At 31.7% G+C, this 15,509-nt stretch overlaps 1 protein-coding gene across 5 annotated transcripts in view; it reads right to left on the bottom strand.

Annotated features, from left to right (window-relative positions):
• Positions 1-15,509, bottom strand: part of MLLT3 (MLLT3 super elongation complex subunit) — a 264,426-nt gene that overhangs the window by 44,338 nt on the left and 204,579 nt on the right. For all 5 annotated transcript variants that reach the window (XM_031969103.1, XM_012542700.3, XM_031969095.1 and 2 more), the window contains one exon: positions 1,983-2,039. In XM_031969103.1, the coding sequence (XP_031824963.1) occupies positions 1,983-2,039 (57 nt within the window). The remainder of the gene's footprint in view (positions 1-1,982; positions 2,040-15,509) is intronic.

The following is a 15,509-nucleotide window of genomic DNA, read 5'->3' as shown; positions in this document are numbered from 1 at the left end:
TATCTTATTGTGAAATTTGGTTGGATATTATAAAATGTTATAAATATATTTTATGTATTTCTGAATTTCTAAACTTCTGTGTCATCTGGGGTTTCTGTAAAATTCCCTCAAAAATTTCATTTAATTTCATATGCCAACTCACAATATATTTTGCATTTTCATTGCATATGTATTTCACTTACAAACACACTGCATTGTCAGGAGTTAGCTTACTTAGAAGTATTCAGGAATATTGCAGTTATCAAGTGGCACTAAGTTACCTTATAGATGAGTGGATAAAGGTGCCAAACTATTCTGTCTCTGTACCAGTGAACAACCCCTTAAACCTTACCAATCACTCAATTCCATCAAGCAAATGGAATCTGCTGGCCTGAAAAGGCAACTTTCTGTTACTGACACAGCAAGACTTTTTACTGAGAACTGAAATTCTAAAATCTCAAACATCTTGAAAGAGATACTACCATGGACCTTTGTATCTGGTTGAATTTGTTGTGAAAGTGTTACCTACAAGTCTAAAGACTTGTATCCTGGCAAAGAGGAGGATATGACCCTGAGCAGATAAAGTAAAGTAGTAGAAAAAAAAATAATAATGGCTAAAAAAAATATAGAATTTCTGAGGGGTCCTGATTTTTCCTATTTCGCTTTATTTCTCTTACTGGTTGAGAGGTATAAAGATTATCTTTTCTTCATCATCCTAGTGAGCAAAGACAACTCCTTGATATTTGATTCTTCTTGGGAGGCTATGGGGTATTTCTAGACATAGGATAGGTATCAATCAATGACCCATTTCCATTCTATTTGCAGGAATGTGTGGCATACCTTTATGGTTACTTGATTTTTTTAAATTAAATTTTCTTTTTCAATTATAAACTTGACAAAACATCAAATGTAAATTTCAATGGGGGGAAAAACTTAGACGATTATATTTATATTCTATTTATATGTATATGAAATTCTTGTATGTGAATTTCTGACATTCATTTCTTAAAATATATCTTAAATTTAACATGTTATTAACAACACTTCCTTGTCTCCGTAATCCCTTTTGAACTTATCTGCTGCTGCTGTTTTCTCTTAAATATTTCATTGACATTGGTTTTTTTCTTCTTTTTTTCCACTAATATTACCCCACCCACTATCTCCACAGTTCTCCACCCAAAAGATGAAAACCCTCCTTTGCAGCAAGAATAGTCAAGAAAAACTAATACTTATACTTGGATCCAGTCTGAAAACACAGCTCATTCTGCCAAAAGATAGTAGGTATATTTCATAAATCTTAAAAATTTTAAAAAAATTTTTTAATTAAAAAAATCTTTAAAAAAAAATTGACCACTTGCTGCAATGACCATAGTTCTTAAATGTTTTAGAGAAATTTTCCCAATTTTCCTCTACTTAAATCTTACGCAATGCTTATAATCAAAACAACATTGAACAATTGTTTTTTCTGTTATAACCTTTGAAAGAATTTTAAATGATTTTTATGTATAAGTGGGAGATACCTTATAGGGAGAGTCTTTAAAATAGCATTTCGTTCTGTCAAATTATTTGTTTTGTTATCAACAAATGATGTAAGTATATTACAACAAATAGTAAGTATATTAGGTACTTGCACCTCTTTCGGTCAATTGCATAATAATCACACACTTGGAATGAGTATGCCCTTGATGAGTTTCAATCTGTATCAGTGAGGAAATAGACATTATATATAACACACACACACACACACACACACCACTCCATGTCTTTCTGACCTCTCCAAGCCCCACCTCTAAAATTGGCTAGATAAGGGATGAGACTAGATAATCCAGTGATACAGAATTCTATATAAATACACTAAATCTATTATCCTATTATTAAACCTACATCTACAAATATCCCAGAACGGAATAAAGCTATATAGGCTCTTCAATTTCTTTGAAAGAAGATTGCCTCTAATGAAAAGGATACAAAGAAATATTATATTGAAAATAAAAATATCCTACCTCTCTCATCTTCCAATCAGGATTTTCCAAATCTTCTGAAAGATCTGCAGGATGTCCCTGTCAACAATAAAAACATACAATCAAGAAGGTTGGGGACAGTAAATGCTGCTACAGTATCATGAAGTATTAATTTGTAAGTGATAACAGGTGATATAATTATATTACTGACAACTTACACAACCATATTTATGATTTTATTTTGTCCAGCTAGCCAACATGAAATAATTATTGTTCTTTGAAAAGATAAAAGATAATCAAGATATCTATACTTTGGGGAATTGTCTATTAGCCCACCAGATTCTCATAAAAGAGATGGAAATTGAATGACTTTAATGGTGAGCTTGGAGGAAACATTTCTAAAGTACTACATATAAAATATATAGCTTTTAGCCAAAGGAAATAGTGGCATATTTGATATTGCTCCATTAAAAAGGTTATAAAAAAAATCTATCAAGACATTTGGAGGTAGAAGGTAATAAGTTTAAATAATGTGTAAAGAAAATGATGTTAATAAAAGAAACTGCATATTTTGTTTGTTTAATTCAAACTTCAAAGCATACTACACAAACCAAGAGATAGAATATAGACTGAAAGTGATATTACACAATGTTCAAGTAACCTAAATCATTGCTTCATCTTATTACACTGAATTCCATTTATTTGTATATAATGTTGTGTCCTTGTTAAGAATAAAGAAATTTATAAGTTAGAAAAACCATTACTTTTTTCTTCCATTTTATAAAGCTGACAAGTATTTTGATAAACTGGCAGCCACCATGCTATTGGGACAGAGGGCAGGGAGGTACAATCTCTCAAAATACATACATTCAAGAGTACAAAAGTATCCATTGCAACACCATTGAGTTTAAATAAATTATCAGTGGTAAAACTATTTAGAAATTATACTTAAGTTCTGTTGATTAAGAAAGCATTAAAATAATATGAATGTGTAGTTCAAGGTACTCAAGTCATCAAATTCACAAGAGATTTTTTAAATCGAAATTTAAATTCACATTCTAAAAGAATGAAAATCATGCCCCATTTTTATTGCATAACTGAAAACACTGATTACTACCATTTAGTTCACAACTATCCAATAATAGAAAATTTCACTAGTTATTTAATGTATTATTGAACAATGACAAATGATAATATTTATTACTCTGGAAGTAATTTCTTGGAAGGAATTCAAAGAAATTTCAATTCTGGGAAAAGAAATCTCTTGAGTTCACATCCATCAAGTTTCACCTTGTTCCAAGTTCCTCCCTAAATTTCTGCCCAGAGGAATGACTAAGAAAAAGGGTGAGATTGGGATTTAGGGCTTTCAATCTCTATTCTAAAAAACATCTTTTACCTACTTTCTACTAAAGACAATTAAGTGTTTTAAACTTTAAAAAAAGACAGAATTTCTATCAATTAACAGTAAAGAGGCCTTCTCATTGCCTTCAGTTAGAAAATATCTTAGCTAGTTCTATAACATCTGAAAGAAAGCATGATGAAGACTGTCTCTACAAGCCCTTCTTTAATGGACAGGTTTCTTAAACTGGAGTTAATCTTATATACAAATAAAAAAAAAAATAGATACAAAGTAGTTTTTCAGAGAAGGTTTTTTTTTTTAATATTTAGAAAACTGAATTTCAATGTAATTTGTTTCCTTTATAGATTTAAAAATACTATCATGAAAGGGAGTATATAGTTTTTTCCAGACTGCACAAGGGGAACATAATCCCCTTACCCTCCCCACCACAAAAGTTCAAGAATTCCTATTCTTAAATCTGTCCTCATTAAGCAAACCTGTTATCTTGTATTCTGGAGAAACTCGGATTTGAATCCTATCTTCAACACTAACTAGTTATCCCCTTCTTATCACCCTCTACTAGCTACTAGGGCAGCTACATGGCACAGTAGATAGAGAACTGAACTTCAGTCAGGAAGACTCCTTTTCCTGGGCAAGACATTTGAGCCTATTTGCCTTCATTTCCTTATTTATTAAAGGAGCTAAAAAAGGAAATGGCAAACCACTCCAATATTTTTAACAAAAAAAATCCAAATGGGTTCACAAAGAGTTGGACGCAACTGAAATGAATGAACAATAACAGCCAAATCCTACTTTTTGTACTCTTTCTCTTTTCTTCTTCTTTCATAGGAAAGTCACAATCTCCCCAAGCCTAAACTTCCCCGTTTGTAAAGTTGGAATGATATCAGTAGTATATACTTCATAATAATAATGGAAGGATCAAATGCTTCAAAGACTTTACAAATCTTTGAACTCAAATTGAAAATCAATTTTTTATCTTACTGATAATTTTTACCCTTGAATAAGTACATCAATGCATCAAATTCTAAGTTATAGGTATTAATATTCTACATGCAGGCAGGATAGAACAATGAATAATTTAAGAGAAAAATTTGAAATTTTTAAAAAAGTGATACCATAATCAATTTGGTTATAATAACAGAAATGGTGTGAGGAGAGTCACAGGAATAAAGACAATTGACTTTGAGAAGATATCCAGCTTATCCGACTGCCTTCAGGGATGAGCACACTTAATTTATTTTAGACAGCAAAAAATTATTATTTTTTTTTTAAAGATCTCTAGGGAAGAAGCTTCTATAATGACTCAAAATAATATTCTAGTGTTTAAATACTCACAAGGCTGGGGAATAATCCCATCTAACTGAATTTATCCTACTTCCTCCCTTGCTGCAGCTTAAGGTTATTTTTCTTCTCAAAGGAATGTTTCACTATATCCTTTTGATTAAATCTAATCACTTTCAACAAAATTCAAAGGCAACATCATGTAATGTAAAGAACGTGGGATGTGATCAAAAGATCTGATCTAACTGTATGAAAGTGTGAAAGCCATGAGATTTCAGTTTCCTTTCCATGAAATGAGAATGCCGGATAGCATTGCTACCAAGAAAGACTTTTGTAAAACTCTGGATATTAATATGAATTATTAACCTTCTTGACCAAACCACCACAGAATGTTACTAAAGATCATGTATATGTAAGAAATGATATATAAAAAATAACATAAATTACAAATATGCCCTGAAAAATTACACAATAAAAAAGTTAGGCAGTACAGGGAAAAGTGAAGTGTTTCATGGGTGCTTAAAAATACTGAAGAAATAAGAGGAAGTGCATATAAATGCCTAGAGAAGGATTTGTGAGGGGGAAGGGAAGGAAAAATAACTATAAAGGATAATAAGTGTTTGTACTTTGCTATCTATTGCTATCTATCTTCCCCCTCCCCACCCATTCGCACTCTGGATACTAGACATCTTCTCATTTCTGCCTCCTAGTTTCCCTGGCTTCCTTCAAGTCTCAGCGCGAATTTAGGGCTCCTGCATGCAGCCTTTCCCAAGTCCTCTCAATTTTGTCACCACCCCCCCTAGAACTAAACCTGATTTATCCTGTCTACATCTTGGTTGGACACAGTTTTTTACCTATTGTCTCTTCCAGGGACTATGAACTTCTATTTTCCAGAATTTTGATTGGTTTTTCAGCAATTGAAAATTGGGTATCCTTCTACTGAACTTTTAATTTACACTACAGTAATCATTGTGCATATTTTTCTTTTGGATCATCTTCATTTTGTATCAATTCATATAAATCTTCTCCTGTTTCTCTGAATTCTCCATATATGTAATTACACCATACAACAACATCTTATGATATATGGTTTTACTTATATATAAGATTTGTTGGCCATTGTCTAATCAATGGCCTTCAGACTTATACTATTTACTTACTATAAGAAGAGTTATTGGAATCTGTTTTGATTGATGTGAAATATATATATGCATTAAACAGTTAGATCATTAAAGGGTATGAGTAGTTAATGCTTTAGCATGAATGATTTCAAATGGATATCCAGAAAACATTTGAACCAATTCATATTTTCATCAACAATATTAGTGTTATTTTACATGGGGTAACAAGTCTAGAGCTACCATACCAAAAAATGACTTAACAAATTACAGCATGCAAATTTAATGAAATATAGCTGCAGAGTAAGAAATGACAAAATATGAAGAATTGAGAAAACAATGAAAAGATATGTGACCTGGGACAGATTGAAAGAAAAAGTACAAAGAAAATCATGTCCATACAATGACTATAAAAATGTAAGTGAAATGTTATGTAATTTTGATGACAAAGTATGGCACCAGCAAAGGCTTAAGGAAATGGACACTCACTCCCTAAATTGCAGAGCAGGAGCAATATTGATGGGGTATAATACATTGGATGTGACCAAAACTAAACTGCTTCTAATTTCTTTTTTAATTTTTTTGTGGGAAGGGGTAACTCTAAGGGTAAGAAGTTAATTATATTCAAAAACAAAAGTGTTGAAACAACAAAAGAACTAAGATTGTTTTAAAGAATAACAGAGGGCTTACTTTTCACAGACCTGTGCAATATAGAGTGTTTTCATTCTTTGAACATTTGCAAGGTATGAGATGAACCTCAAAAACCATTTTAAGTTCCCTTTCTTTTGATAAGTTATTTGGAGTATGTTTTCAAATGGTTTTTTACAGTTACAACAGTAATTCTTTTGCAATGCTTCAAATTCTTATTTTAAAAAGCTGATTTAAATAAATTTTAAAAACAAACATCTTTCTGCTATGTACTTATATCATTCTTTTCTAGGTCTGAAACAAAGCAAAATTACTTATAGTCACAATAAAATTAAAAACAAAATATGTACTCAACAAAGAGGGATTATAGTATGGGAATATAATGAAATATCACTGAATTATAAAGGATAAATATGAAGAAAACACAGAAACTTGAATCTTATATCAACTAATGTAAAGAAAGTAAACATGACACAGAGCACCAGGCCTGTAATCAAGAGGACTTGAGTTCAAATCTAACCTTAGACACTTAACACTTGCTAGCTGTCTGACCCTGAATAAGTTAGTTAACCCCAGTAGAAAGGAAGAAAAGTACTTTTCAAGAAAATATGAAAGGATTACAAAATGCAAATAAAACCAAAAGGGAGGAGTGGTAAAACTTTAATCAAAATACTCAATGCTATCATAATGTAAAACTTAAGGGACTTCTTTTCTGTTAACTATGAATAAACCAATTATTTTGAAGGAAATATACTTTGTAAGACAAAATAAAAATTAATATTTTCTTTTTAAAAAAAATTAATGTAAATCAGTTGCCTTGCATAAGGTACTTCACTGAATTTAATTGAACTAAATCTTCCTGTTCCTTTAACAAACAAAAAAAGCACCCCCTTTTTTTGGTTGTGGGTGCTTAAAAAAGAACAATAACATTTATAAGTGACTATGTTGCATTTCCTTTTTTTTTTTTTTAAAGTAACATTATCTTCTATGTTTTATGAAAATATTTGCTCATTGTAATATAGAAGTTTATTGCAACATTAGGTTTAAGTAATCCCAAATAATAAACTACATTCTCTTTGAAAATACCACTTAGTCAATAGGAAAAGATAAACTTTAATTTAAGATGAGAAAGAGTTCTGGTAACAAGAAGAAAAATCTAATATCCCATATTTATAATGCTATAGGAATTAACAGTGATCAATTTTAGAACATCTAATCATTTTTCTCTGACACATTTTTTCCTTTTTAACAAGCATGAAAGCATATTAAATTACAATTATTGATTAATAAGATTTATGGTTCTTGCAAAACATAACTTCAAATGATTTACAATGATTTAAATTGTTTGCATAACATTTCACAACTATACCATTTCATCATCATAAGAACCTTGGAAAGTAGGTGTTACATCTACTCCCATTTTACAGAAAAGGAAACTATGACAGGAAAACTTGCCTACAGTTATACAGCTAGTAAGCATCTAAAAACCAGATTAAAACTAGAATATTTCTGATTCTCATTGTTCTATTACTATGTGATGTGATTTATTTATAATAGTAAAAGAAGAGATGAGAAAGAGGCTCCCTATTAAGCTTACAGTATTTTTTCCAATTATATCTGTTGTACTATTTATCTTTTCACTTAGCACCAAGAAGCAAGAAATCCATGTTACAAAGGAGAAGGTGGGTAATTTAAGGGAATCACACTCTGTACACACTGCATGCAATGTAAATGTTGGGACAGGCAGCAGACTCAGGATTGGATCGGTAAAAACCTGTGGACACACAGTGGCTTACCAGTGGAAAATTAACTTGTTACAGAGTTAGTATTATTAGTTCATGATGATAACTCATGAGGTTTATCATTCGTTGTATGGTATTCAAATTGGATGAATTAGTCAGGGAGGCTGAGCTTCAACTTCCACAGTTGACACTAGCTATCTAGTCATTGGTAAATAATCACTTTCTGGCTGAAAGCCTCAGTTTTCTCTTCTATAAAATGGAAATGATGAGATCTGCACTGTCTACTAATCTCAAAGAATTGCTAGTATACATAAAATGCTTTTATAAGTGTGAAAATGTATTTAGAAGAATTGCAAATGTTTGACCTACGTTAGGCTGCTTTTGTCTAGGGGAGAGGAAGAGATAGAGAGAAAAATTTGGAATACAGGGTTTTACAAGTCTGAATGTTGAAAACTTTCTCTGCATGCATTTTAAAAAATTAAAAGACAAATTTCTTAAAAATTAAAGGTATACAAAATGCTTGCAAATTCAAAAACACTAATTTGATAACTATTTATTAAGTAAATCTAACTAATAGTAGTCACTGACATTTACATAACAATCTAAAATTTGCCAAAAGCTTTGTGGTGATTATCTTAAGTAATTCTCACAAAAAAAAAAAAATTCTATGAAATAGTAACTACAAATTATAATTATTTCTTCCCTTTGCTATGCACTGTGAATATAAAGACAGAAATAAAACATTTCCTGGCCTCAAGAGGCTTATGTTTTACTGAAGGAAAATAATATAAACATAGAGAACTAAATATAAAATATATAAAAATAAATACAGAATTGTCTTATTTTAAGGGGGGAAGACACCAACAATAAGGAAATATAAGGAAAGGTTTTGTGTTAGAGCTGTCACTGGAATTGAACCTGTAAATATTTAATGGAATTCTAAGAGGGAAAGAGGAAGGGGAGTATTAGAAAAATCTAAGATAGAAGTCCTGATCAGTTTTAAAGAATAACTGAGCTTTTTTCTGAGCTTAGAAAATGGAGAGGAAAGTAGATGAAAGAACACTGGACTAGGATGAAAATTCTGGCTCTGCTACTTAATACTATGCCCACATCTCTTAGTGTTTCTGGGACTCAAGTTTCTTTGTCAAAAAGATGGAATGATGAAAATATCTATAAGAATGTAGTGGAGGAAAGACTAAGATTTTAATGGTGAATATGATACCACTGGGGTGAAATTATTTAAACTTTCTGGACCTCAGCTTCCTCATCTTTAAAATAAAAGGATTCAACTAAGTAAAGATATTTAGGTGATTGGGCTGTGATCTCTTTTAGGTCAAAAGCTATTGTCCTATTATCTATAAAAACTGCAAAAAAAAAAAAAAAAAGCTATATAACTAAAAAGTGCCTTTCTTGGACAAAAAGCAAATAGTTGTAATCATAAAATAAAAATTTGTACCAAGAACTGGCTCACAGAAAAGTATTTTAAGAAAGACTGTGCCTCGAATCATTATTCTAATGCCTTATTCTCCTAGTTTCAGGTGATAAGAAAACAAGGAATGAAAAGACTGGGAAATATTTTAGAGAAATAAATCAATGAGAAAATGACAAGGTTTCCTAAAAGACCAGATTTATCTAGATTTGTGCAGAAGAGGAGAAGAGGCATATAAAATAAATTGTGTTCTGACAAGACAATTTTTTCATTCAGCCATTCATTCATTTAACAAAATTTTATTAGGCACCTGCTATTTATATGGCATAGAACTAGATATAATGAAAAATTCTATACACACCCATGATCATAGAAGTATAAGAAAAACAGGCAAAATGAATCAAGGAAGCCTAAAATTCCTGGAGTTATCTGGAATTATTTATTAATTAAATCTATTAAGTTATTTATTAATATTGTTTTAGAACCTATCAGTACCATGGCCAGCGATTGTGATCTTCACAAGGTGACTGGTTCAGCACTGAAAATAAGGGAAAGCAATGGAACCTCCCAGCTAAGCTGCTTTTTTTAGTGGGGTGCAGGTGGGGAGAGGGTTGGAGTTAACAAAGATAACTAAGGGAAAATGAAAAGCCATATGCTATGGTAGCCTGCAAATTGGACAATTGGGTTAGCCAACCTTCATATAGAATTTCCTCAGGATGAGTCCATTTTAATATATACTGCTTCAGTTGTGCTTGGGGCTCATGTGCTAAGGGATCTATATAAAGGGTCTGTAGTGAGGAAATCTTTGAGAGGTTTTTCAGGTATTTTGTTTTGAGTTTGTTTATTTTCTGAGACACAACCCCAGCAAATTGCATATATGTGCTCTACATGAGAATCCCCTACTAGGGCATTTTTGGAAAGGAAACAACACATAGCTTTAACACCCAGATCCACTAAAGACAGCAAATGGCTAACAAAAATTAGTCATTGTCTCCCCCAGGATGCCTTATATAAAGAGAAGATAGTTAAGCAATACTTCTACTGAAATAAACTTATCTTCTTTGTCTTCACCATGCCCGAAGCTTCATACAAGAGATTTCAAATGGATAACAACTTTAAAGCTCTATGTGGACTTCTTTTTCATTATTACTATGTTAAACAGGAAATGTTATCTCCACAAGGATCTTGCCTTGGCTTCATGTGCTGGCAAAATACAGGAATTTTTAGCTAATGAGGGCCTAGAGGTTTTACAAGACCACAGGAGTTTTCAAAATATTCTTACATATTCATAACAGTTAAATGAACAGATCTGATGCCAGATGTAAAGTGGCATTTTATGGGTAACTTTAAACGGTACTAATGGGGTAACTTTTAAAGCAGCTTTAAAATATGTAGCTTTGAACTTAATACAAAATCATGTAGGCTTTTGATCTTTTGTTATATGTACACCATTCTGCAGTGAAGTGATCAGAAAAACTTGGCATTCCTTATCCTATCCCCATCCCTACCACCTAGAAGATTTTAGATATTCTCCATTCCACTTCCACAAAAAGAAATTTAGATTGAATATTTTAACAATACTTAATAACAGTAATTATTAAAAGCTTTTCCTGTGACTTACTGACAAAGTTCGTAGCAGTTGAAATGGCAGCAAAATAAATCTTCCTTATATATCATATTATATGTTACATAGATGGATTTAAATATTTCTGCAGAGGCTAAAACTGCTGAAGACTGAACAGCATTAACATAGCAATAAGAATAATCAATTACTATTTATTGAAAACTGATGAGGAGGTGAAGGTGGGGAGACTTGAAACATACTTTGAAACATCATTATACTCTCAGAAAAGGTGCAGTTGTCCTTTACATTAAGGAATGGACAATTCTAATAAACTATCAGAAAAAGACACATGCATACATACATGGATACATAGACAAAGGCTACCTGGTGATACATACATATGTAAACAGACCAAGGCTACCTGGGAATATGAGATAGAGCCACATAAACACAGGTACATAGTATAGGTTGCCCATGAATGTACGTGTCTGTGTGTGTATATTTGTTGTTCAGTTGTGTCCAATTCATTGTCTCACACACACACACACACACACACACTCATGAATAATTATACTATATGAAAGATGTTATCAAACAGTGCAGTCATAAATCACTTTTCTATTTAGTGAATTCAATTATGTTGCATATCAAATTATGCTGAGTTTTTCAGAATGTATGTACCATGGGTCACCATCACATAGAAAATCTATTCCATGTGTCAGAGGTTCATCTTTTTATAGCTGGGACAGACTAGAGGCAATCTAGTTCAGAACCATCATTATTTTCCAATTAAAGAAACAGAGGCCCAGTTAGGCGAATGACTTACTCAAGGATGTACAAAGACTAAAAATGAGCACAGCTATAGAATCAATGCTCTTTTTCCTGCACCCTACTGTTATGGTTTGTTCAATAAGTGGGACTTTAGTTAAGTATACCAAGGTGAAAAGAATATTTACACCTAAATAAATTGAAGAGAAATGTGATTTGTGCTGGAGATGGCATATTAAGCAAACTGAATGCAGCTTCTTCAGAAGCCACATAAAAATACATGTGAATGAAATCTTGAGGGGTAAGATGAAAGAATCTGGTAAGAGAAATATATGGATGCTCTCCATAATGACAGTCAGTCTGTACAAGGATAATGTATTACAACTAGTGAAATAGTTGGTTATAAGGGAAAATGAGGTAAGCAGGCCACCTTACTTCAAATTTAAGTTTATAATCAACAGTAAATTATGTGATATATTCAGGCTATTGTTAACAAGTAGGCAAAATGGTTTAACTACAGAAGGCTCACCATTCATCACATTACAGGCGTATTTAGAAGAGTCTTCAGTAAAGTAAGGAGAAGGAATTCATGGCACAAAGCCTACCAGTATGATGCTAACCAAAAAGTGAGTTTCAGGTAAAAAAAAGTTCAGTTACCAATATGTAACTAGATTATGATTATGTGATTATTTTATTTTCAACCAAATAGTTTATTTTTTTAGCTTATGGATGCAATATTCATAAGATGATGAATACATAAACATACCAAAACAAAATCATATTTGACATCCCAGAGGAATGAAATATCCAACTTGATTTGCTCAAAATTACAACTTTTTTGAAGCACTGGTTCTACAGTAAACTGGTCAATAAAAAGTCAAATAAACAAAGCATAAGATAGAAACAAAGATTGGATAATAGGCACAAAATAACTGACATATAATATTTTAAGATTCAAGTATTGTTATAGACACTACCTCATTTTGAACATCACAAAAAATAACAATAAGGTTATTTATAGATGAGGAAAATGAGACAAGAAAGACTTAAGTAATTTGCTCATTGTTACATACCTAACTTATGTTGAAGAAACTGAACCAGAATCATAACCTTCTTCTAGTTTCAGCATTTTTTCCAACACAGATTACTAAACATTACACCTTGTCAATTGCTAAAAGACGATATTAGTATAAATTTATACTAATATTAGTATATTACAGTATCATTTCATATTGTTATTATTTCATATTTTATTTCTCAGTATATTGTTTATATACATATACTTTATGTGTATAAACTTAGATATATATATATATATATATATATATATAGAGAGAGAGAGAGAGAGAGAGAGAGAGAGAGTATTTACACACTCACATACAAGTTTATATGTGAATATACTTAGAAGTGTGTTGGGGGGAGGTATTTACTCACATACATATGCCTAAACACACATGCATGATCCTGATATCTCTAACATTGAATGTAAAACATATTACAAGTAAATTCACATATCCACTTTACATCTCCTACATTTAGAACAATTTGTACATAGTTTGTGATTAATCATTGTTTAATTTGCATTTACAGAAACACTAACATAAGTTTTTTAATAATTTGATGATAAAATATATAGATTTAAGTTCATGAACTGTTTTTATTGGTAGAAGGAATTTCCAGATGAAGAAACTCTACCAAAGCAGAGGAGCACAATCTTAGAAAATTATCTAAAAACAGAGCGGCTTAATACAATGGTCACATATGACTCATACTACTAAAGAATGAGGTACAGACCAAATTACAATGTAATTGGGAAATGCTTAACAAAATTAAAAATATAGATAATGCTAGATTTTAAAACTGTCATTATGTGGCCTTTAGGAATTCTTATATCTCAGTTAGTGAAACCTCAGCTTTCTTGTTTTGGGGCTAATTGTATTTTTCAAGTTTGACACCCACTACCCTAAGACATTAAGATGCTATTTGCCTGTGGTTACATAGCCAGGATATTCAAGGTGGGAACAGAACTATCTTCTTACCTCTGAGATTAGCTCTCCATCTCCATTAGACAATCACCTATAATGTGCCAGGCACTGTGCTATTTGGCAATGCTATGTGTTCTCTCATGTGTTATGATCCTACTTGAAAATTTTAACTGTTCCTCTAGGGGCCTTCTAGGCTTCATGGCATCCAAGTGGACATATTTTACCATTTCATCTAATTCACTTAATAGCTCATATAAAAGTTATTGGCATTTCAATTTATTTCATGATTGCAAGGGCAGCAAAAACAAGAAGGCCATGTAAATTCATATTATGCTACTTCACCAGCTCACATAAGCGAGCAGGGAGGCCGACATTTCTTTCACTTCTCACATCCTGTTATTGAAATTTTTCTCAAGTTGATTTATTCTTTAAAAAGAAAGAAGCAAATATTTGAAATTTAAAATGGACTATGCCATTCTCTATCTCAATAAAAGATTAATCTACGCTTGCAGACCTCACAATCTAATAGGAAAGATGCTGCATGATTATATTCATATTTATGAAACTGCTCAGGGAAGAGGGCTTATTTGTCCAATACATTATTCCCTATTTGTTGTCATTAAAAGGATAAAAGATTAAGATATTAGACCAAGTATATTACTCAATGTTTTATTTTTTTTTCAAACCAATTCCTAACACTCTTATGTAAATTGTAAATGTTCCCTCTATACCTTTGATATAAGAATGAAGACATTTTTCTAAACTGGAGGTTTTTCACCAGGAGTTCATTAGTAACCGTTTTAAAAACTGACTCTGATTAAAGAAATTTCAACAAGTACTCAATGGGATTCAGCATGCATATATATACACACACACACACACACACACACACACACACAATTAAAAAAGGACTTGCCCTATTAATTATACCCGTTTTTTTTTTTTCTTCTTCTGGAGTTTTTTAAGATGTGGGAGAAAGGATCACAGTTTGGGTAGGGGTTGAACTAAATATTTTCTGACTCTATGATCCCTTTCTCCTTTGTTTTTCTGGCTTCATACCAGAATTCATAAAAACTTACTCTATGCTATTTGGGAAGATTTTCAAGAACTTTAATTCCCTTACAACTTGGTTAGTTAACATATTCCAACACAAAATCAATAATGTCCAGGCAAATAACTAAAAGTCTCATTTATCTGGTTCCCATCTATTTGAAGAGAGAGAGTGTGTGTGTGTGTGTGTGTATACTTACTTTATGAGCAGATCCCTCAAATTTGTGGAAGATAAACACATACCATTTGTTTTTTCCACATTGTTTGTGGGTATAACTAACCTAGAAAACAATTTGGAATAATGCACATAAAGGGACTATTCATTCTCTTTGCCTAAGAGAGTCCATTCTCAGACATACACCCCATAGAGGTGGCTGAAAAAAAAGAAAATATACACCCAAATATTTCTAAGAACTCTTTTTTTTGTAGTAGCAAAGAACCTGAAATTAATGAATTGAAATTAAACCCATCTTGGGGAATGGCTATACAAATTGAGATAATGAAATACTACTATGGTGTAAGAAATGATGAATAGAAGGAAGTATGGAAAGATTTAAACCAATTAATACAAAGTGGAGCAAGCAGGAATGGAAAAAAAAAATCAAATGATTAAAAAATGTAAAT

Source organism: Sarcophilus harrisii, chromosome 1 (genome assembly GCF_902635505.1).
Source record: "Sarcophilus harrisii chromosome 1, mSarHar1.11, whole genome shotgun sequence".
In the NCBI taxonomy this organism is placed as follows: domain Eukaryota; kingdom Metazoa; phylum Chordata; class Mammalia; order Dasyuromorphia; family Dasyuridae; genus Sarcophilus; species Sarcophilus harrisii.
Note: the sequence above shows the minus strand (reverse complement) of the source record. Positions and strands in the feature narration are given on the sequence as shown.